Genomic DNA, 25231 nt, shown 5'->3' on the forward strand with positions numbered 1-25231 from the left:
TTTGGGACCACCGATCCAGTTCTAGGACACGCGCCTGTGGAGAGGTCCTGGGGGCAAACAATTTTTGAGCTGGGTATATCTCCATGAGATAGTAGTTAGATATTATAATTAAATGATATTTTTATTTTCTAAAAGTCATGTGTGTGTGTGTGTGTGTGTATATGCCATCTTTGTGCATCTAAGACATCGTATTAAAGGGCTGGTTTTTACCCTTCTATACTAACATTGTCCAGAGAATTATTTCTTTGATTTTAGGCAACACACGTACCTGCCGCATGATGAAATAAAGTCTTGCAGACTACCACATACTACTTAGCTGCAGATTCCATGAAATTGTACTTGACTTTGCAAATCAATTTCTTTACCTCAGGCGAAAAAAAATAAAAATACCAACAACAAACCATACCTGCAAAATGCTGTGTTTAACCACGGCACTGCACAAACAATGCATTAAGTTCATAATGAACCATGACAACCAAAATTTTAGGTATGCATCTTTCATAATCTCAGTCCTGTATATTTTTACACAGTAGGTAACTAGCATTTCATTTAGATAACTAATGCTTCATTTCGAACAAAGTATTTTATGTGGATTTTCTCAGTGTACACAATATCAATTACAAAAAGTGCTGTAGTTTATAACCTCTGAATTGGGGAGGGAGAAAATTAAAATACAAAATTGAATAAAAAATTAGGTCAACAAAGCACAACCAGTGAAAATGTTACCACAGCAAACAAACAAAATATTGCAGCAATTCTAGTACCCTCTAAGTACATGCTCTATTTCTCATGTACTCCTACAAATATCTGTAAGTAACTTCTGTCCACTGGTATAAGGTAAAGGATCTTATGTCTGACTTAACAAGGTGACTCTTCAAATAACAAAGAAACAAAGTGGTTCATAACAATGATATAGAAAAAAAAATGCCTTAACTAGTTTTAATTGCAAGTCATTAGACTGTGCATTTTAAGTTAGGGGATTTTTTTTTGAAGTAACTGTTATCCAGGGTACTTTTATATAACATTGCTTGCACAGAGGAAGGATAATTTTGTATATCTCTTTCCAGCAGGACTTAACACTAAATCATGCAATTGTAAACAACAGCCAGGATTTAAAGTTTCTTTGAGAATATAAGTTACTAATACAGTCTAGACAGTAACACTGTTGTATAGACAGATTATGATTCAGAAACACAAGAAAATTACACCCATCATTATGTCACTATGTATATTATTCTACAATAACGATATTAAAAAAAAAAAAATCAGTTCAAGTTCACTCCTTCATCCATGTATTTATAATCTAATTATTTGGAGGCTGCAGTCTTCCTGCAGTGTACTTAATACTCTGTCGCCCTGCAATTTTTAAACTCTGTCAGGACTTAATAGCTTGAGAAAGGAGTAGAGAATTGAAGAAACAGACATCTGAAATGTGGAGAAGCAGGTATATTGCTATTTCTAGTTACATGTATGGTTAATCATAATGAAAGGTTTTCACTTATGGCTATGACAGATATTAAGAGGAGTGGACTTTAACTCTCTAAAATGATTACATTTAATTGCTAAATTTGTCTTAACTGCTTCAGGATGAAGGCTATGTTTTCCCAAAACTCTCAAAAATCTAGCTCAAAATCTGCACATGAACACAAAGAACAGATATGAATCTTGCTTATAAGCAATGATAGCTCCTTTTATCCAACAGTCCTTCCTTCATGTATACACACATATACACAAGTGAAAGAATACACACATGTATGTTTAAACACGTTAGAAAGCCTGTTATCTGTAGGCTGAAGAAATAATAATGCTGTAAATCCTTAAATATATTCATCCTATATAAAATCATGATTTTTCATTTTTTATAAAAATAAAATCATATTCTTTACTTTCTGAAAGAAGGCCTTACAAAATCCACAGAATTATGTACAAAATAATTTCAGTAAGGCTAGAACCGATTTTTCGGCCTATCCTGCACATTTATCTGGCATTATATACCAAATGAGCGAGATCAGCACTTGTAAGACATCTTCCCCACCACGTATGAAAATTCTCATTTAACTTTAGGAGTTAAAATATATCTGTGCTTAGCCCTCACAAATGACAAGATAAGGACAACTGTAACACACTCACCGTATCCTTGGCTTGAGCCATCATTTCATGAGATAAGTGAAGCAAGCAAAGAACTGTGCTTTTCGTAACACCTTTTCCCATGAAGGACATGGCATTTCCCCCCCATTCAACATAAAACGATGAGATGACCTAGGAGTGGGGGTACAAGTTCATGGCAGCTTTACTGTAAGCAGTATACAAAGAGAATACAAACTGCCTTACACACTAAATCATAATTTAAACTCATGAAGAGATGACAGATTTTTAGCTGAATTATAAGAATTTCTTTATTTCTGAGTAATTCGGTCATGTGATCATTTCCCATACAGTTAAACTTCAGAAGATCTGTGGGTTTTATTTGCATATTCAAATGAAGAATGCAGTCAAGCTTAATAATAAGCACAAAATTGAAACAGAAACCTAGAAGTTTCTATTAATGGACCTGAAAGTCCATTTATTGTTCCCAGGGTTTCTTTTGCTATTTGAATTAAAAATAAAATTTCTTTTCAAAATTCTGTGTTTAAGGAAAAGGGTCATTTATATCTTTTATTGTGATTTGAATTGGAATAAATTTATCAGCTTTCTATATCAAATACTAATAAACAGAAAGGTCACTGGATCATAATGTAAAATAAACTCTCTGACCAAATATCTAATCATACTTATTAAAATAAAAGGCATGTTGCTTTCAACAAAACATGCCTAAAAATACTTTTTAAAAAATAATAATCTAAAAACCTACACTTCTAGATGTATTTTTCTCCTCAAAACACGGCAATTTAAACATTTTTGCTGTTGTTCTTTCTTCCAGTGTCCCATTTTGCCAAAATTCTTTTAACCCCTTTGTCCCCTCTGGCTAAAAAAGAAATCTACATTTATTTTCATATTTGGGCCAAGTAAAACTGCATAACTCTTCTGCACATAGACCTTATGCATCACTAGTTGATTTCATTCCATATTATATTATTTTGTCCAATAATAATCTTTCTTTTGCATGACAACATCTATAACCTTCGTGCCATTTTTAGTGTAGACTTCAAGTCACAGAGCTCATCTAATCAAATAGGTCTAAACCATTTATTTCTTTTTACTCAAGAAATTTGGAAAGTTAAGACTTACCCCTAAAATGCTGTATCTTTTTTTTCATCACAAACATGATTATCATCTCTATACTATTCTTCCAGACACTTATCTAGTTGCAATTCACATGATTAGATTACAAATGAATTAAAACTACGTTAAAGCTTTTCAAGCTTCTACCAGGACAACAAATAGATTTTGGTATTTGAAACTGAAAACTTTTAAATGTAAGTTAACTTTCTGGTAAACAAACAGAAAGCCGGAACTATGCTTTTCCTGTAGTTTTAAGAAGACTGGAATGTTCAAAATATATAATTTTAGGAGCAAAAACTAGTTGTCTACCACATCCATGGACTTAGGAAATGAATAAGAACACTGAAAACAAGAAAAAATTTTGGCTTCCCAACAACTGCAGGTTCTTTTCTGCTTTCTCTGTGTTAACAACCTATCTCATCGGTTACTGTTCCCCCAGACCACCTTTCATACATGGATCTTGCTTGTGGGAGATTATCTGGGATTTTTCCTCCTAGCATTTTAGTCATTAAAAACATCACTAATTTTTCATCTTGCTTTTAAGTCACTTGGTATTACCTCTTAAACCAGTGATGAAAGCACATATACTACAACTAACCTTCATAACTATAGATAAACATCACTCAATCTGGTTTCCATTCTTTTTGTATTTACTTGGCAGGAAAAAGTATCCTTCCCATCACTAGTATTCCTAGTGATGACATTTACTAAAAGTACATTGTAAAGAGTACAGTGCCATTAGTTATACAGTTCTTTACAAGCATTCAAACCCCAAGCTAAGTAAGAAGATAGGTTACTTACCTCAAGAAGACCTGTCAAATATTTCTTACAAATTGTGACAGGTTCAACTTCAGCAGAATATGTACTCCAGTCTGGAAGTGCAGTAACATGCACCATTCCTTGTAATGTTCTCTCCAGTGAAGGAAGCCCATAAAAATGTGGTGCATCTGTTAGCCTTAAGCATTGAAGCAGCTTCAGAGCGAGCTCCGTTCTGAAACAGCCAGCAAGTTCCAAGCCCTCTCTGGTTTAATTGTAAAAAACCAGAAAATCAACTTTCAACATGAAGCTCATACAATGAATCATTTTGCAAGAGGCCAAGGCCTCATTCTTCTTACTGTTAGTCTGTGAGGCTCAGCATATCAATTAGTTAACATTGTGTTAAACAGAGAATAACAAGGAATTAAATTTGACATTTCTAGCTTCACCCAGGTTCTGAAAACATGATATTGCATCTGATTAGAACAGGGATGCTTAACTAAAAAAAGACCAATGAGATACAACTCTCATTATTAAGGAGTATGTTAAAGAGACCAAGAGATTGAGGGTGATGGATGACACAATGAGAAGAGTTGCAAAGCTCAGTAGTTACAGAAACACAGAATATTCTGAGTTGCAAGGGACCCACAAGGATCACTGAGTCCAACTCATATGCAAACGGCTTGTTACAATTATGTTTGTTCTGGTCCAAGAGACAAGTTCAAAAATATTTCCCACAAAATACAATAAATATAGAATTCAGTACATAAAAAATACAGGAGTGTAAGATACAATTAGCAGGGATTTCTCAAATACACCCCTTTTACTGCTGTCAAAATTTTTAGAAAACAACCACCTGGGAATAACGAAGAAGGTAACATTTTGAAAGTATCTTCACAAACAGTTATCTTGTGGCACTTAAATAAACAAATACTATCTTAAGCTGCAATTTTAGTAGCTCTTAGAATACACTTGGACAGAGAGATTTAGCGTAGGAGAAGTTTTATGAGAAATTTGAATTAAAAATAATATAGCAATTTCTGTGTTTGCTCAATTGACAGAAGAAGGTTGGAACTTGATACTAAAAGTAGCTGTCCTAAATAGGTCAAAAAGGAGTTCAATGAATATAAACATTTCTTCATATTTTAAATATTTCAATATTTTACTTTCCTATGAATGCATGTTACAAAATCAATGAAGTTACCACTTGCTCATGCAAATTTCCAGCAGTGAAAAAGAAATAGCCTGTCTTCTCCATACAATTAATTTAATTATCCAGTTGCTGAAAAGTGACCACTAGCATATAATTTTTCCAGTTTCCTAGTCAACTCCCTAATTTTCCTGTGAAAAGGACTACCTAATGTTGATCTTCACTTCAAGAAGTGTATATTACATTTTTACAGTTCAGAACAATTGAGTCATAATTATATTCAAATTGTGACCGAAATTCAGCAGCAACAGGTGTTATGATCCTCAGGCAGAATTACACAGGCAGGTCCATTTACACTGTACCTGTCAGTCACTGACATGGAACAAACTAATAACATGTTGAAAAGACGAATGAGTTCCTTATCCAGTCGCTGCCTGACAGCAGTCTGTGTTTCATCTACCTCATCCCGCACCTGGGATTCTGGTCGCACTAGGAGACCCAAAAGGGATTTTGTCTTCTAAAAGAAACAAATGAAAATACAGTCACATAATGCATTGTTTAAACACTATTTTACTACCCGCATTAAAACCATTTTTCTGCTGAACACTTGCAAATTGCACACATTATAAATCACAAATTCCATTATTATTTTACTAAGAAGTAACTCTGTAAAAAGCACAGTGAAAAATTCCTATAATTACTAATAACTTGAATCTTGAATCTACTAAATGCCATAACAGAATCCACTGTTAAGGTTTTTAAAATTTCCTGTCATTAAGCACAGTGTATTTTGAAACATGAAAGAAAACTCAAAGTAACATACAGAAATAACCTGCAACAAAAAGAGAGATCCCAAAAAACAGAAAACACAATAGTAGCAATATTAGTTCAGGTTGTAAGTCTCAGCTGCTTGAAAGACTTTATATCATATGGTTTTAAGATTTTATATTAACATACTGAATGGGCCATACTTAAAAAATTTATAGGCTTCCCAACTACCAATATGAACTGAAGTACCTGTAGTCTATAAGTAATTGAAATTAGGTCTGCTAGCACTTTTTCCTAAATGTTTAGATTGTGTTTTTAAATGGGAAAATGCAAGTGCAGGCAGACCATATTTAACATAAGATCCCTTTGTAGGCAGGATGGCCTTGCTTTGTAAAGAACAGTACTTTACAAACTTCTAAAACTTCAGCCATTGTTTAATCCTTGGCATTTAACTATTGTTTTTATACAGCAGTCATGGTTAGGCTTCGCAAACTAAATTATTATATTTCAACAATTATAATAAAGGTTATTTTACATTGCTTTATGATGTTCTTTTCGTATTTGTTTCTACAGTTTCCAATTTTACACTTCTTAAATGAACAGATCTCAAATATAAAGCACGGGAGTCAAGAAAAACTGAAAAAAATTCCATTCTTTAAATATTATACATGCATTTTACCTACAGAAATTAAAATATAACACTCATACAGTACCTTCTTTGTGCTTATAAAATATTTTACTTAGACATATATAAACCATCTGAAGTCAGAACTTTAATGGCAAACACACTGAAAGCAAAAACCTTTGTCCTAACTTTCAGTTCTTGTTCTTAATGTGAGACAGATAACGTTCATTTATCTCTTTTTGCCAAATGGAAGGTTCCAACACAATTGTATGGAACCTCATCCTTTCAGTTAAATAGATAATATATGAAGCTATGTACCTAAGCATAATCTCATGCAACTCTATATGTATGCAAATATAGTTACATAGTCAATCAAATCATATAAATATACAGTCCCATTCTTACATTTTTAAGCAATGATTTCAAGATCCACTTTAGATGGTCTGACTCCAGACTTGCTTTCTGTTCTCTAAGTAATTTATTTAAAAATCTTAAAACATCTACTAAAAGCTTTTCATCTTCCACAGAAGCTGGAAGCACTTGTAGAAACCTGCAATGTAAATAACATACTTTCATAGTTGCAGCACATTAAAAGAGATTTTAAAATCTCAGGCTAATAGAACTGAAGTCACCTGCAAATGTGAAATCATATAGAGCAAATATGTATATTACACATATTCACATATAGCAAATATGAAATTATACTAATATATTATACATATAATGTATTAAATATATCTAAATAATTTTACATAAAATATTGACTATATTAAATTATTATAATATTACTGTATTACTGTAATTCAAATTGTTATGTATCTTTTTAAATGTATTTACACATAATAAACATGTAATTCTATATAATAAAAGGTCACAGACAGGAAAGAAAAAGTTAATTAGCTAGTACACACAAGTATTTAATAATAATAGTAAAGCTTACCTATGCATTTTAAACAATCCTTATTTTAAACATATTTTAAATATTTGATGGTTTTGTGCACGTAAATTACAAATTCACGTAATTTTTAGATTGGAAGGGACTTCTGGGGTCACCTGGTCCTGCCACCCTGCTCATGAAGGGACACCTGCAGCTGGTTGCTCAGGACCATGTCCAGGCGCCTTTCGAGTAACTCCAAGGATGAGACACCATAACCCCTCTTTTGACCTGTGCCAGTGCTTGGTGACCTTCACAGTGAAAAAGTGTTTCCTGATGTCCAGTAGAAACCCTCTGTGCTTCAGTTTGTGGCCATTGCCTGAAAAGAGCCTGGTCTCATCTTCTTTCTAACTTCTCGTCTGGTACTTGTACACAGTGATAAGGTCCTCGCTCTGAGTCTTCTCCAGATTTATCAGTCCCAGCTCTCTCATCCTTTCCTATAGGAATGATGCTCCAGTTTCCATCATTTTTGTGGTTCTTCATTAGATTCTCTCCTCTATGTATTATCCATATGATTCTCTATTATACTGGGAAGTCCAAAACTGGACAGAGCACTCCAGATGTAGCCTCAACAGTACTGAATAGAGGGGAAGGATCACCTGCCTCAACCTGCTGCTGACACTCTTCCTGAAGTAGCCCAGGATACCACTTGCCTTCTTTGCTGCAAGGGCACATTGTTGGCTCATGTTCAGCTTGGTGTCCACAAGGACTCCCAGGTCCTTTTCTGCAAAGCTGCTTTCCAGCTTGGTGAACCCCAGCATGTATATCAACTCCAGAAATTTAAAATATGAAAAGTAGGAATTCTACCATTTTAGCATCACTATCTTTAATGGATATTTGTAGTCAATATGCTTACCTGCTTATTGCTTTTTGCCAAACAAAGCTCTTTAAAGTGGTTCCACAAGATCCAGAACTGCATTTTAAAGCAAGTCTATCATTCAGAATATAAAACTAAGCCTAGTGACAGCAGTCCTAACATCCCTGTGGGATGCTGCCTGAATGATTGAATTAAGACAATCTTGCAGTCCATAGTTTGTGTGAGATATTTTCAGTATAGAATATCTTCTGGGGATAGTTTTAGCGAGTCTAAAAATCTGAAAAGGCATAGAGAAAAATTATTAAAAGTCACTATCTTTACAAACTGTTTCAGAGAATGTTGACTCCTTCCCTTTCCTGTTTAAATGAGAAGACAAAAGAGAAATTGCCTTAAAAATTTAATTTTGTTAACCAATTCTTTCTTCAAAAAAACCCCAACAACAAAACACCAACACATTTAAATCATTAAGTGTTTCGGCTGTTTTGAAAACTGGTACCTTTCAAAAAATTACCCAAAATGCTATTTCCATTGTTTGTAACAAACTTTTTCTCCACGTTATTGCAAATGTTGGTCACTTGGGCTATTCTATTTTCCTATTTTCTTTTTAAGAAATTGTTTTGTTTTTGCAAGAGGGTACTTCAAATTAAAACGACTTATCAAATCAATAACTGCAGTTTCCGATGGCAGTTTTTTACTAATAAAACCTGTAGGACTCTTTAAAGGACACAAGCAAAACCTAAAAAAATGTGGAGATGGACAGAGATATAGATACAAGCATTTCAGTCCTATTAAATCAGGAATCTGCTGAGCCATTGAGTTCTGTGTACAAATAGTCTCAAAGAGAGAAACCATGCTCAATCAAGAGCTAACCAAAAGAAAAAGAGAATTTTCTTCATTATCTACCCTAATTCTTAGTATTATCATTAAAAAGAATAATTCTTTGAAATTTAAATCTTCAAGGAAAGAAAAATTCATGCAACTTGATAGTTGTGGACTATATAGCAGGGGAAGACAGGTGGTTTCCTAAAGAAACACAATAACTACAAGGAACAACAGCCACAGAAACCCATTTAAAACTGTTTGATATTAGACTCACCATCAATAAATGTTCTAGACTTCACGAATAAATGCAATTTAGGTAGAACATTAGCTGTGACAACATATATTCATCCTCTTGGGATGCGATCCTTTACGTTTAAAAGGACAGCATTCTCAAACCAATAACAACCTGAAGTGCTGTTTAAAGTTAAAAACCTATTTAAACTTGATGGAACACTAATTTAATTGAAATATATTGGCATTTAAAATGAAAGATAAAATCGCTCACGCTTCTGCTTCCTTCTCATAATCTATCAGTTGCAATAGGTTTCAATCCCATGGTACCATGACAGATTCCAAGCCATTTTAAGCATATCTGACACAGGTTTCATAGCCAAGCACTCAGAAGACAATGGCACCACAACAGCATTAGGGCTAACTACATGATGAGCAGTGATCCTGACTGGGAGATGATACCTAAAAAAAACACAAATAGAAATAATAATTTTTAAAAGTGGTTGGTGAGGTTTTTGTTTGCTTTTTTTTAAATTAAATCCTCTACTAGAGCTGGTTTTTAAGCTTACAAATAAAGTTTTTGAAATTCCTTTTTCAGAAAAAAAAAGACTTGGAGAAAAAGCTCCATGTTTAAAAATGCTGACAACTTTTGATATTAAATCCAAGGTTTCCCTTCATTCTCCCACCTCCATACTTCAGGAAGGACACCAAATGGAAAACAGCAAAGCAAACTGCAAAATAAACAAAGCCAACCAATCAACCAAAAAAAAACACAACCAAAAAAGCACCACCAACACATACCTTCTAACAACAGCAACAGGTAAGCTGAAGGCAGGTATGCCAGTATCATTACTGGTTATGCCACCAGCCCTGCAAGAGATTAAGTCATAATTATTATGCTCTCTTTTAAGATGTGATTTTCTCCTAATGCTACACTCATTATTTCCTCATTATATGGATATAGATGTATTTTTCCCTTCAGATAGATCTTTAATCACCCATTGATGAATAATTTGTTTATTAAACAATGTTTAATTGTTTATTAAACAATGTTTCTTCAGGTTTTTGCAATATTAACATAGTTCTTAGTTCACACATATGGAATACTCGTTGCAGGCCTGCTGTACATTAAAAACCTGCATGCTTGTTTCCTTTTCTATTAGAAAAAATATGCATTATAATTCTTTTCAGTATATTTCATGTGTATGAATTCTAAAAACATATGTTTTTCTCATGTATATGCAAATTTTAAACAATAAAAATCATAAGCTGACATTTTTAAAAACAACTGCCACACTTAAAAGCCAAAGTAGATAGAAGAATTCTAATTAAGCTAAGTTAAAAAAACATGACTACAGATAATTATTTGATTTATGGAGTTTCTATTTATGGAAAAGATGGATTACAGACTAATAATGGTTTTTTTAAAAATAAAGTAAACTTCAAATTCACACTGAAGTATTTATACTGCAAAAATATGCCATGTAGACCTACACAGCACGTAACACAAGTATTGAAACAATTTTGTTGGGACTACAAAATGTGATTTTGGATCTATAAAAGTTGGGGCACAACTTGTTTGGAGATATATAAAACCTAACTTCAATTAAAATCTAAAAATTTGACTAGAAAATATGCTATTAAGTAACTGGTTTTCATACCATGTTTCTGTTCTTGCTACTTCATCAAACAACAGAAGACAAAGCAATACTGTAGTTTCAGTTAAAACAGCATGATCACTTTGGAGTATCAGGGAAACTGAATAAAATAAAGACAATTAAAAACGTGTTAGGAAAATGTAACAATAATATATAGGACACCAGTTAAAAGCAATTGCTTTCTTCATTTTTTGCCAACATCTCAAGCAGATACCACAACATGGGTATCACTAGCACACAGCGATTTTTCTTCTAAATATTAGACTCTGAAGAGACCCAAAGTTCTTAAGAAGGTCTTTGGTTAAACATCTAACCATCTTTCCACAGGTACTACGGTCAAAATACAATCTTTACCTCTGAATAGCAAAAGCAGTACAGTTGATTGCTGTGCTAGGGACAGGCGAATAACTGGATCAGCACACACAAGTTTGCGTAAGAGTGTTAGACATGGTAACACTATGGATTCCATAAGCTGCAGGAACAGAGAAAAAATTAAATAGAGATAACTTTGAGTATAATCTACTGCAAAGTGCTTAATACAAACTATCATGACATTAACCAGTATATTCCATCATTTATAATAGAGAAGCTAGAATCTCTTAGACAAGCACGTTTCATCCAGATGGTAACTGCATATTCATTAAAAAAATTTTATTCACTTTTGGTTTTATTTTACTATTAATTGACAGTATTTTATTGGTCTCCAGCTTCATAACACAATTATAACTTTGCTTTCAAATTTGTATTTTTAAGAAGGATATAAAAAACCCCTAAATATTTACAACCATGTAAGTTTATTCATTTTTTTAATGCAAATAATTTATTCTATCACATTCATTTTCTAGTCCCAGCCTCTCAGATCACAAGATCTAAGAATGGAAAGCAGTTTGCTAACAGTAAAAGTCTCACTGAATGACCAAAAATATGACCAAAGTCACGGTTCTAAGAATGAGAAGACAGTATTCCTTTCGAAGTATCATTACTTTGCCCATGAGTTTCTGCCTTTAAAACTTGTTTTCTAATCTTCATCAACAAATACAGTTTAGTTTAATACTCAATGAACAAAAGCCTACTTATTTAGTATGGAAAGTCTTTTGCACAGCTATATATAAAGCCTTATTTTAAATAGTGCTTTTTCTGTCTACTACTTCTTTTATCATTTTCAGTAGCCACTTTTATAGGAAAAGTGATTTTAGGATGAAATAAGAAAAAATCATTTGAAGGGAGAACCATAATGTGGGGTAGATTCCTCAGGATAGTGTTCTAACGTCACAGGCCCTGGAGAGTTGTTGGTTGAGCCCTTTCTGGACTAATTAAAGTTTATAAAGAGATAACAATATTATTCTTAAGGTCATCCTAGACTCTTACTTGACTATGAATGATCTGCTTAGGGCAATATATTTCCTACACTTGTACTTCTGTAGTTATTATCTACTCACTACCCAAACCAAAACAATAGATGCATACTCTTTATCTCTTTAAAGAAAGTAAGATACTAAAAAAGTGACACTAAAAAAAAAAAATAGTAAAAAACCAGAGGAATCCAATATTTCAATTTTTTTCAACCATGTTTGAGTGGTTTACAAAAGTACTTGTATAAAGCTATCATAAACTGGACAAGACATTCATTTATGCTACAGGGAAAAAATAATTTTAGTCACTGATCATCTAGGGAAAAAAATCACCATTTCTGAAGAAGAATGCAGTACTAGTTTGATCAGAAAAAGGAATTTCGTTAAGCATCAAGCAGTTCTTTTCTCTTGTACATTTCTTGGAAAGGAATCATTACTATGAAAAAAGTAGTAAGTTCTTTGAGTTCTTAAAAGAACTCAAGGTTTGGACTGCTGGACTGTGGTAACAATCCTATCAAGCACGCCAAGAAATACGCAAAAGGTTTATCCACAAAGTTACATTGAGCACCTTACAGACCAAATATGTTGCATAAAATGATTTCAAAGAATGAATTCCAGAAAAAAATCAAGCATCAGATTAGACATATTACAAAAATGGAAAGTCCATCATCTACAACAAATACACACTCAACCTAAATAGGATCTTATCTTTTGAGACTCCCTGCTGAGGTGATCTTCTACTGGTCAGAAAATTACTTATACCTGAAACTCAATATGACACATTTACAATAAGATGTCATTTTAAATTATAATTTGCTTCAGAATTTAAATTTAGAGATTATGATATTAACATAACACTTTTTTTTTTAAGGTCATTAAAATTTGGTTTTGGTCTGTACTGAGAAAGCTTCAGAGAAGTTCTGGTATGCTCCAGAACCACACCAGACACAGTTCTCTGGCTAACTCTTCTCATAGGCAAACCAATCTTCTCTCATGAAGAGAATCTTAGCATTATCAGAAACAGAATAAAATATACATTGCAATTACAATTGTTACTAAACGTTTGTATTCAGTGCAGTATTAAGGCACAAAAACTAGTGCTACAAGTGCAGAAAAAGGCAAAATCTACTACTGTCATGCTGCACAATGCCTGCAGAAGAACCTGCAACAATAGTTTTACCTTGCCATCCACATGTACACATTCATTAAGGTAAACCAGTATCTTTTCTATCACACCCATCTTTTTCACAATTTCATGCATCTTGGTATCTATAGGAAAAACAAAAGATAGTAAGGATGACTGGTTCCGTACAAAGTTCAATATTGAACTTATTTTTGCGAGATCATAAAGTCTTGCTGTCAAGAACAAGTTTCCAAAATTGCCAATCAACAGTAGTACAGATCTCTACCAAGGCAAGCCTCCTCAAAGTCTTGTTATCTAGTTGTAGTAGCCTCTTGAACACTAGATTCTTAAATATCTTACATAACTTCCCATAAGTCTTTTATGTTCAAGAATTATAGTAATTCCCAGTGCAACTCAATTTCAGTCAAACGAAGATTTCACTTATTATATTTTAGAAGTGTTTAACAATTTAACATGGAACTGAAAATGGTATGAGAGTATTTTCCAGTGATACCCACGCTTCAGAGTACCTGGTTTATGAATACTCAACAAAAAAATATGTTATTTGAGTTGGTTGTGTTTGTTTTTAATAACTAAAAAGTGATCCTTCATATGACATTTGTCCCGATAAAGTTGCATTTTTTCCTTTACAATTTCATCCTAAGCTTTGTTTCATTTTTGAAATATCTGAAAACTTTGGCAGCCATAAATAAATGCATTTTATGAGACAAAGTAGCTATTTCCTCATTTTTGTGATAATTTTCCTGACAAAAAAAGATGTTAATTTTAATATCTAAGATTTTCACCTTCTCATGGTGAAAAACTTCTGTTCTGTCATTAGAATTTAAACTCCTTAAAGAAAACATACTTGAATCAGTTTGAGTACATAGAGTACAAACATCAAGGTTTGAAACTCTACAGTTGTGACGCTGCCTCGAGTGAAATAATGCTCTATGCAAGACTGCTTACTTGCATCTTAATTCGATCATATCTTCTTAATTCAATCATAACTTCTCCCCATGAGAGCAACACAACATAACTACAAAAAACACCTGTGATTCTTCACTAAGTATAAAATCCCTTTAGTTAGCCTGTGTAATCTAAGAATTAACTTTCCTAATTAAAAAACACCACCAACAAAAACATATATAAATATATATGATTGCGTATCTGAGTTAACAACAGGAAAAAATTGGAAGTTTCATTAGTTCTGAGACAGATCAACAAACTGATGAATACTAAAAAGGAAAAGCAGAAAGCAAGTCCTTGCAGAGCTTACAGAATTCAGCTTAGTCCTCTACTACTCAAGGGAGTTGTTTTATTTAAATAAGATCTCTTATTCTTGAGGGCAACAATGACAAATAACTCTTTTTTTTTTATTTCAATTGGTAGATCATCCACAATAGTGCTAATATTCTGGTCCAACAATATACATAAAAATTACAAAGAGTATCCTTAGCAGAAGCATACAGAAAATGCAGCAAAACTGCAAGCTCACGAATGACCATCACATGAATACAAATTTTCTGAATAATTTTACCTTCTAAAATGACAGCGAGCTGCTCGGCTGCAGACTTCCGTAAAACTAGGTCAACAGCATCAGAAGTCAAGATATCATGCAGCTTTTCAACAGTTTCTGCCTAAAAGTAAAACTATGTTAGATTTGTATCCAGTATGTTACCATGACACAAAGTAACCAGCCAAATTTCCTAACAGAAAGGAGAAAAAAAATATCTAAATTCCTTATTAGAATGTATTTGATTAAATCCCACATGCATATAACAGCAATGGATTAGGTCATCATCTTTTTGCAACAAATCTCTAATAATACCTGTGGAATAAGAGCCCAATAGTTTCTAGTGCACAACAGATGCAGATTTATAACAAATAACACTTAATTTAAGTAGGACTACAGAAAGCTCAACACCACACAGAAATGCTACATACGCTTCCAAGTCTGAAGGGAACTGACTTTTAATGGCAATAGTTAATTGGGTTAGAGAAATGGATGGTTATGCAGGGAAAGAGTATAAATCAAGAGTACAATGAGCTGTCAGAATAATTTTTTTCAGAGGACAAGCATCTTAGCATTTGTTTACATATTGTTAATCTGAAAGCATTGAGGGTAAGTAAGGAAGGATAATGGAGGGGAGATGGCAAAAATGGAAAAACAAAAGAGAAATATAAGTTTTCCCACAGGTCAAATACTCAAGATTTGCTTTTCACTTTGCAAAAGCAGCAATATTAAGAAAACACAGACCTAAGTTTCTAATCTGTTTTAGAGTATAACATACCAAAAATTATTTGTGCCTGTTTCTGTAAAATTGATTTTGTGGGGAAACCTCTATATGAGAAAAAAATCAGACTATCCGTGCACAATGAAATTGTTATAAAAAAAGCAGGCCTGTGTTCTTGGCACTCAATTTAAGTCTTCTCTGAAGAGAAGAAAGAAAGGAAGTATTTTTTTTCTGATTGTTGCATAAGGTAGCATAAAAACTACTGTTAAAGTTCACACAGAAAGAATATAACAACAGATTTCTTTTATGAAGTAAGCCGATTTGTATGAAATATTGCAAACTTCTCAAAGTTCAGTGACTGGGTAGGTAGAAGAGCTCATCAGTGACACAAAATTTAGACAGAGTTTACTCACCTTAATTATTGACTCCTTTTTATCATCCAATTTTACCTCCATAGCTCTTTCTATAATAAATAAGTTTGAAATGCTGGAAAGCACATTACCATCCAGACGTGGGCGTTTCAGGTTTGCCCCTTCTTCATTCAAAAGATGGAATGCTAAATGTTTAGGTGCTACAGAACGAACCCTAAATGAGTAAATAATTAAAATAAATATATAACTAATATAATAATATAAATATATACTTGAGAACTTTGGTTGTATAGCTAGAAATTAATTACTTTATAAAATTAATGGGGGAAGGGAGAGTAATCACCCAACTTAATATTGATTAACCTTTCAAATCAACCCACTGCATAACATTAGTTGCTTTTTTAAGAGAAGACGTTGTTGTCATCAGCATTAGAAGACATGCTGAAATGCTACATTACTTACAACTGCTTTTTTGAGAAGAGAAGGCGCAGAGCAGCCTGTAGTCTCGCAGTTCTAGGGAGAGTACCCTCTCCTTTGTCAGAGGTCGTTTCACTCAAAGAGAGGATGCAGTTACCTAAAGTATCTTTTGTGTCAGCATAACCCTAAAGAAAACAACAAACAAAAATTTCCAAAATGAAAAAAAAATCCACTTACTAACTTAGCAAATTAGACAAGGTAATTCCCTTTTTAGAGGTTAAGGGAAGGTGTGGAAGAAACAACACCCAGAAAAAAAAATTAGGAAAGTATTCAAATTCTGCAGATTAATATTCCTCTCTGCAAACAGTTTTAAAAATTAGTAAATGATTCTGTCCACAAATAAAGATTTCTTTACATGCCCCAGAGGTACTGTGACCTGAAGTTTTACCCTTCAGTATATTAACATGATGCTGCTCAGTAAGGCCAGTTTCCATTTCAATAAACAGAATTCAGTCCCTACAAGAAAGTTACTTCAAAACACTAAATTCTATCTTTCTACAGTTCTTTGTCAAAGCATTTTCACAGACAAACAGACAAACCACAATCACTTATGTCAAGCAATGATACTGCAAACCTTTTAAAATTAGAATAAGGTACAATGCGTTTTATATGCACTGGGTAAACACAGGCCTTTGGTATGCGCTACTCAAATCTCTATTGTACACAGCCACTACAGGCTATAGAATAGAGGGAAATTCTACTCACAAAAATCTCTCACATTTAGCCTACAGCTTATATTAAATCAATTCCCACTTATTTAATCTTGAATATCAATCATATGTTGGATATACACACAGATATATCACAGAAAAGCTAAAATTACTAGTTGAGAAAACTCTGAAGTAACCTTTCTCCCACTACTTTCAAATTCTCAGTGTATTTCCTCTGCATATTTTTCTGTCTGAGTCATCTATTTCATGGCCCATGTTATTTGCCTTGATTTTGTGCTGTTTGAGTAAAGGTTTAAGGTATATAAGCAGTTTTTTCAACTTATGGCAACTGAGGTGCAGGCAACTAATGAATACATAGCAGTGAAACAATTAAGTACGTGTAATTATCAAGAGTGATATTTCTGGAGAAAACAAAGACAAAGTGTATACTTGGATGTATTAGCTAAGTTAAATAAAAGACAGAAATATGGTAAAATAACAGGTACATGCAGCAAAATATCTAATCTGGAAGACTATAAGCAGATCACAAAAGGGAAATTTCAAGAACTAGAGAAAAACAGTAAAGAATTCAGATGGAGCAATTAGGCTGAAAATCAAACTAAGAAAGTAAAAGTTCTCATTATATTAAGCTGAGAAAAAGATAATGAAAAAAATTTGCACACTGTTGGAGATATGAAAACTAAGGTCTAAGGATAATAGTAAATGCTGATACTTCTATAATACTGGAAGCAAAGAAACGAAAAACAAATATCAATATATACTGAAAACACATCTTACATCTATTGCTATTTTTGATTTTGTATTTAATTGGAAAACTGTATCATTATCAGAGAGAAGTCACAATTTTCAAATTTAAGATATGTGGAACATTCTAATAATTATTAACTCATTTTAAAAAGCATGAACGTTTTAGTCTATACTTGGATTATCCACTCATATCTTCAAACCATTTAAGTTCCAATCAGTATTTGTTCATGTGTACTACAACATTCCAAATTTCATAATATAGTAACACCAGGTTAAAATTTGTCTACAAATTCAATGTACTAACTCTGACTGATATTAGGACCCCCATAAAACACTTCTCCATTTGACATCTGATAAAACAAGTCTGTAGGTATACTACTACTGTTAATCTATTTTCCATCTCCTACTTCTGTCTGTTATTTAACATGATCTACATGATTTCATACATCAAATTCAAATTAAAGCACTTAGAAGTACCTGTAAAACAGGAATGACAGGACAGAGGGCCTCAATAAACTTGCTCCAAGTCAATACTGCCATTATTAACCGTCCTTGCAATAAATGTATCAGAATGGCCTTGGCTGTTGAGTTCACCTGCTCAGTAACAAAAAAAACCAAACCACTAATGTAATTTTCAATGTGTCTAAGTCAGTTTGTTAATGCTGTAACTGAGAATGTTATACAAAAAGTCTCAAAGACAAAATATTGTTTCTGCAGAATGCTACTTTTAAATTCCCAGTTACACATTACAGCATTACACATCACATATTACAACATTAAGTTGTTTGAAAAGCCTCTCAGAGGAAACACACAAAACAGTTCTGCCTAAATAGCACCCAGTCATTTTCCCCTTAGAACTCTGGTTTGTCTTTTCTGAAATAAAGTAATTCATTACTTAAACTTATACACCTATTGGTCCCTCTATCCTGCAGGTAAAACAAATTCTGTTTCTTTTCTTTCCTGATCCTGTCTTTCTGGGGTATTTTATTCCCAGTCTATGATATGCATCTGAAGATACAGGAAGAAGAGAGATTTAAAGCCTCTTAAGTGGTCATTTCATTTTCTTGAGACAAATAGTCAAACTGAGAAGGCTACCAAATATTTCAAATTGTACAAAAATTCATCTGAAGCTATTTATCAAAAAGGAAAAAAGGTGTACGATACAGCAATTATACTGTATTCATGTACACAGTATATAATCTATACAGTAAGCAACTGGAGTATTTACAAGCGAAAATTATTACTGCAATGGGAACAGAGGGGGAAAAGCCAGCTTCTCACAAGTTGCTCTTCCTTACACAGTGTAAAAACAGAGCCAAAATCCTGCATTTTATGCCACAGCTAAAAATCATGTCACCCCAGCCAATAAGGACAGCCTTTAGATAATATGACTCTAGCCTATCTTTTAAATAGAGGCTGGCTTTATAAAAATCATACAGCAAATCTTAAGACCAACCCTGGAATACAAGGTTCTTCTCAATTTTTTCATTGTGACATGCCTGAAAGATTCAGCTGATGCTTTATGAAACTTAAGTAGCAGATACGCATCGAAGAAGTAAAAAAAAAAAAGTTTGGATATGATCTTCATTATCTGTTTTGTAAGAAGTATAATAAAAATGCATTATAAGGTTATAAAGAGAACAAAAAGTGATAATTTTGTAAATATGCATTCTTTGATCTTTTTAAATTCATTATCCAATATCAATTGAAATCTATTTCTTATGCTTGACCAACCACTAAGAGAAAACTGCCAGTCTTTTCCATATGGTATCCAATGGGGTAGTCAAAATAAATTATTTCCTTGCAAAAGATAAATTACATACAAAGTATAAACATGTAGCGCGTTATTAAAGATATTTTACTTCTCCTTTTAAAATGCTAAAAAAAAATCACTTCTAAATGGAATTGTGCACAGTACTGTGTTTAAAAAATATCATTCCAGGAGAGAAGCTGAAAATAATAAATAATTTGTTAGTCAATGTTCTTTCCCTCTGACTGTAGGGACATTACAGATCATCCATAAAGGAGTTACAAAGAACCCAGGTAATTTTTTCTTCCTCTCACAACTCCCTGCTTAGCTCTATATGTGAGCTAGGAAATAATGAACACTTGTTAAGCAGTCGTGCATATAAATGAACCCAACAGAAATTTGTTCTATAATATTATAAAACATTTTTATAAGTCAGGTAATTATATTAAAACACAGATGTGCTTGTAGTGATGAAATACAAGTTTATAGCAAAGACATTGCAGATTTCAAGTGTCTTTTTGTTCCTCAACCAATTCAGAGGTCACCCCACTTTTACAGAGACTTGAGACTTCAAAGTTTGCGTCTCCCATAAGTGTAAAGCAGCATACATACTATTTCATCATACGCATTTTATTAGGGCCGAATATATTACAGGAAAAGATGAACAAAAACAATATTTATTTCATTTTCATTAGTCTTTATTACAGTTAATAGCATCCTATACCTATAATATTATCTTGTCTCTGAATTCATCGCAAAAAAACTCCAAATCTTTCAATTTACTACAATTTCACTATTTGCATAGCTTTTCTATAGCTTTTCCATATACAAAACCCCATATTTAGTCAAAACTTCATGTAAGCCTCAGACCACTGTGGAGAATATCAACACCTTCTTTGCATGCACATCAACTTATAAATACAGCTACTGAACACAGTACCTCATTCTTATCGTCCTGAAGGCCAAATGTACAGATTTCATATAATACTTTAGGATGTAGAAGAAAATGTACTCCATGGCAGACTGAAGACACAGGCTTCGCAATATTTAATACCTAAACAGTCCTTCAGTAAAATAAAGTCAGTTAGTTTAAAAATTCAAGACAATCTCCAGTACTACATCTTGTTTTATAAACTGCCTGAAGATGTCATGCAGTGAAAGGCTTCCTCTAGGCACTTTGGATGACTAGTTCTGAAAGCTAAACTTTACAACCCTGGAAGGAACTCTCTTTAAAGATCACTAACTGAAAATTCCTGTTACTACACAGGACTAAGAAATAGAAAATAATTTTGTTCCTGTTTTAAATAATAGTGAAAATAAATTTAAAAACTGTATATGTTGTTTGGCCTTACATTAAAATAAGGAAAACCTAAAACAGGCAGGTAAAAATCTCACAAAACCAGACAAGTGCCATTCAGTGGAGATAAGGAGTTTTCTTTCCGAAAGACTAGCTCCACCATATTTGTACATTACTGAATTGTGCTATAAGCACAATGATGTCCATTACAGACAATGGATGATGTCCATTACAGAAAATAAAAATTACAATGAAGTATTATAACAAAATACAAAAGCGATTTTTATTTTGTAAGCCGTGATTACGGAATACCTAAAATGACCTGATGAATATGACATTGCCATTCTCAACATAGAGTACAGCCATACTTCTAGGAAGTTTACACTCTATTCCTTGGACTATCATTACAAAATCTAAGGCAGTGACAAAATATCCATATAAAACAAAATCAAGACACACATAAACCCTCCCCACACGCACAAAAGAACCCAAAAAGAACCCCAAAAAATCAAAGAAAACAAACCAAAAACCAAAAAATCAAGCAGTACATAAAAGGATTTACATGTTCTTAAACCCAAACTTGATACATATACAAACCTGAACAAAAAAAAAAAGAAATCAAAGAGAAATGAAAAATTCCTGTGAAGGGAATCAAATCTGTCCTTGAAAAGTGGGCCCATGTGAACCTCATGAAGTTCAACACGGACAAGTGCAAGGTCCTGCCTCTGGACTGGGGCCATCCCCAATATCAAATACAGACTGGGGGATGAACAGATTTAAAGCAGCCCTGGTGAGAAGAATTTGGAGGTACTGGTGGATGAAATTTGGGGAAGCTGACAGTCCATATTCATAGCCCAGAAAGCCAAGAGTTGCATCAAAGGAAGTATGGCCAGCAGGTTGAGGGAGGTGATTCTACCCATCTGCTCTCGTGAGACCCTGCCTGGAGTGCTGTGTTCAGGTCTGGGGTCCCCAGCACAGGAAAGACATGGACCTGTTAGGAGGGCCACAAAGATGATCAGAGGGCTAAGAACATTGCAGCCTTCTAGTACTTTATAAGGGGTCTTGTAAGAAATACAGGGACAAATTTTTATCAGGGTCTTGTGATAGGACAAGGAATAATGGTTTTAAACAAAGAGAGGGCAGGTTTAGACCAGATACAAGGAAGAAATTTTTTACAATGAGGGTGATGCAGGTTGCTGAGAGGTGGTGGAACCCTGGAAACATTTAAGGTCCGGCTGCATGGGGCTCTGAGAAATCTGATCTAGTTAAAGGTCTCAACTCAAATGAGTCTGTGACTCAAAAGACCTCATTTCAGCAGACAAACAAACTGAACACTTGAATTGTTTTCAAAAACAGAAACAGAAAAAAGAAAAAACTCAGTATAACAGCAGTCAGAAAACAAAGCGACCAGCATTATTAACAAGGTTTTAAATAAATAAAAAAAAATTTTTAGTCACTGCTTTTCCCCTTCTACAGATGCTGTCATTTTGAAGTGCAGTACCTGAAGTATAACTTAACCAAGTTGATTTAACACCAAAATGTAACAGCAAACTGCAAGTCCAGGTCTACTAAGATTTTCCAGCATATAACACAGTAAATTGAATTTGCAAAAATGCTTTTAATGATGAAATCATATAATATGCATTATTGAGTACAACACCAAGAGTGTTAAGTAAGCATCAGTTCTAACCGTAACCACTTCCAAACAGCAGTGATAGGCTTCAGCTTTTATATCAATGAAGGGTGAGATAATAGGCAGAGAAGTATCTTCTGACAGTTCGCCTGGAGCAATGAGTTGGCCTCAGCAGACTTCCAACTAAAAATTAAAAATAATTAATTTAACTATTGTTTATTTTACAGTACCTAAAGATGTCTACAAAATTTCCTGTTCAATTTCAGGATTATCTCTAAAAAATACTTTCTGCAAGGGTATATACACCTAGAAAAAAAACAGACAAATTCGAGATCACAATATATTTGCAAAATTAATTTCTGAAAGCAAAATAAAAGTTATACAAATATACTTTGAACAAAAGATTTAAAGAAAGCCTAAAAGACAAGTCAAGATGTTTGAAGACAGTTTCTTTGCAAATCATATAACAACTTTATATACAAAATCAGAAGAGCTTAGATATGGAATAAAATATTTGTTTTATTCCATAAAATAAAATATTTAGCATCTGAAATTCAATTTTCAATACACCCACTAGAGAATGACACAAATCAGTTAGAATAGACCTTTCAATGGCTAAAAGAAAACAACTGTTCAAATACAGGGAATAAACAAGTTGAGATTCTATTTGAGAAACTGTATCAATCTAAAAAAAAAATATACTTTCACAAGCAGTGTTTTACATAGTAATGTACTCACATATTTGAGCACATGTGAATGCATCCTCGAAGCAAGGGAAAGTGTTGGTGGAAAGGTAGACTGCACAAGGCCTGATCTGCCAATTCTACTAATTCAGAAAGATTCGCATCCCCCTGTGACAGAAAATGAAGAGAAAGGAAGAAACTATTAGAAATAGTAAAATTAGAAGTATCCTCTGTTATTGCTTAATCTTTCAGAATTTATCATAATTGAATATTAAGTAAGATTTAGTTTAGTCTTCACAGAAGTTTATAATTAATTCAATAAATTTCAAACAAAAAAAATTCAGAACCTCTTCCTGAGAGTGGAAAACCCTTCACCTGATGAATCCAAATACACTTCTATTAAACTCTGTGGGAATAATGTATGTCTAACGTTTCATGGTATGAACATAATAACTCTATTCAAATTACTATTTTTTTAATCATTATGCAGTTTATGTGAGAGGAGTATAATGAAAGATTCTATTAAACTTTTAACAAACCATTTTTAATATTAAAGAGCCGGTTTCTTTTTTCTAAATTTAAGTACATACGTCTTCATTGTATTTGGTTACCAGATACATTAAACATGAGCCATTTAAAATTGATGGAGTTAACTTCAGTATTTTATGAGCAAAGTATTGCTTCTATAAAGTCCAGAACCTGCCTAAATAAAGGATAGATTAACTCTGATTTAAGACAGCATTATATTTCTATTCCTGTATTTTATTCATTTATTTTAGTATCAGTTTTAGTATTTTGCAAAATTGCTCGTCCGTTTAGATAATAGAGAAGAATATTTCAGTATTGTGCTAGAAGCACTTAACTAATAAAGCAAGGCACATCCATTGTCTTCATAACAAAGTGATACACACAAATCTCAGTCAGTTTAGAAGCAGTTGTTTTTTAAAGCTGCAATTGCCAATTAGTTGGGATTTAAAAGTTTCTGAACAATATTTAACTACTGGACAACATACATACACATACATTATATAATTAAATAAATATAAAATATTATATTATAATATATATATAAATGTACTATTTACATAAATATAAATAAATAAATAATTATCCTGCTTCTTACTTCTTTGCCCATAAAAAGTCCAGTGTTCGCTTCCAATCTCCAATTGTTTATTTCTTTGCTTTTACTTAAGATTAGATTTTCTTACAAACACCATGAAGAGTATTAATGAAAACAATATAATTAACTACATCTTGCATCGTATGGAATTCTCATACTTACAGATCTTATTCTGTCATGTGAGACTATAATTTTTACCATATAAAAAAAGAAATGAAGGAACAGAACTTGTCTACAAAAGTATCTTATATATAAAATTCCACACCTTTTTATGAACTTCACCATAAAGCTACAAGTGCATTCAATTGAATATGCAGCTTCTGAAACTTGTTTATAAATAGTGTAGTTCTCAGTACTCATCTGCTCCAGATAGGCTGCAATGGATTCATGAATGCTTGGGTATTCCAAGGAGAAGGTCTGTCCGAGAGAGAGAAGAAATAAAGCATCAGCAAACTCTTTTGTATAACTTTACTGGCCTTTGAAAAAGAAAACAACTGTCAGAATAACAGCCTGAAATACAGTAAACCAACAATAGCACTTGCAGTCATTCAAAAAGTACAATCACTACTGCTGCTACGTAAAGTTAGAGAAACGCAGATCATTAAATGAGTTCTGTATGAAGAATTAGTTTTTTCACTAAGAAGTGATAGTTAATTAGATGTCACTCCTAATATCAGACCTGCAACCAGTCACCAAAGTTGTGTACGATCCAAGAACAGCACTAATATGCACTGCTGGTCAGAGTCATTCACTGGCTGACCACAAGATGGCAGAGAATACACAGACC

At 33.1% G+C, this 25231-nt stretch overlaps 1 protein-coding gene across 1 annotated transcript in view; it reads right to left on the reverse strand.

Moving 5' to 3' along the window:
• The window catches only part of RTTN (rotatin), a 77057-nt gene that overhangs the window by 35943 nt on the left and 15883 nt on the right, over nt 1-25231 (reverse strand). The window contains 25 exon segments of the mRNA XM_032681706.1: nt 2131-2259; nt 4024-4243; nt 5491-5645; nt 6927-7071; nt 8312-8408; nt 8411-8512; nt 8515-8549; nt 9600-9642; nt 9645-9787; nt 10127-10195; nt 10987-11083; nt 11338-11455; nt 13516-13604; nt 14999-15098; nt 16109-16280; nt 16529-16668; nt 18439-18555; nt 20652-20760; nt 20762-20775; nt 22699-22748; nt 22751-22824; nt 23380-23492; nt 24710-24726; nt 24729-24890; nt 24893-24920. Of these exon segments, the coding sequence (XP_032537597.1) occupies nt 2131-2259; nt 4024-4243; nt 5491-5645; nt 6927-7071; nt 8312-8408; nt 8411-8512; nt 8515-8549; nt 9600-9642; nt 9645-9787; nt 10127-10195; nt 10987-11083; nt 11338-11455; nt 13516-13604; nt 14999-15098; nt 16109-16280; nt 16529-16668; nt 18439-18555; nt 20652-20760; nt 20762-20775; nt 22699-22748; nt 22751-22824; nt 23380-23492; nt 24710-24726; nt 24729-24890; nt 24893-24920 (2538 nt within the window).

This window comes from Chiroxiphia lanceolata, chromosome 1 (genome assembly GCF_009829145.1).
Source record: "Chiroxiphia lanceolata isolate bChiLan1 chromosome 1, bChiLan1.pri, whole genome shotgun sequence".
Taxonomy (NCBI): Eukaryota; Metazoa; Chordata; class Aves; order Passeriformes; family Pipridae; genus Chiroxiphia; species Chiroxiphia lanceolata.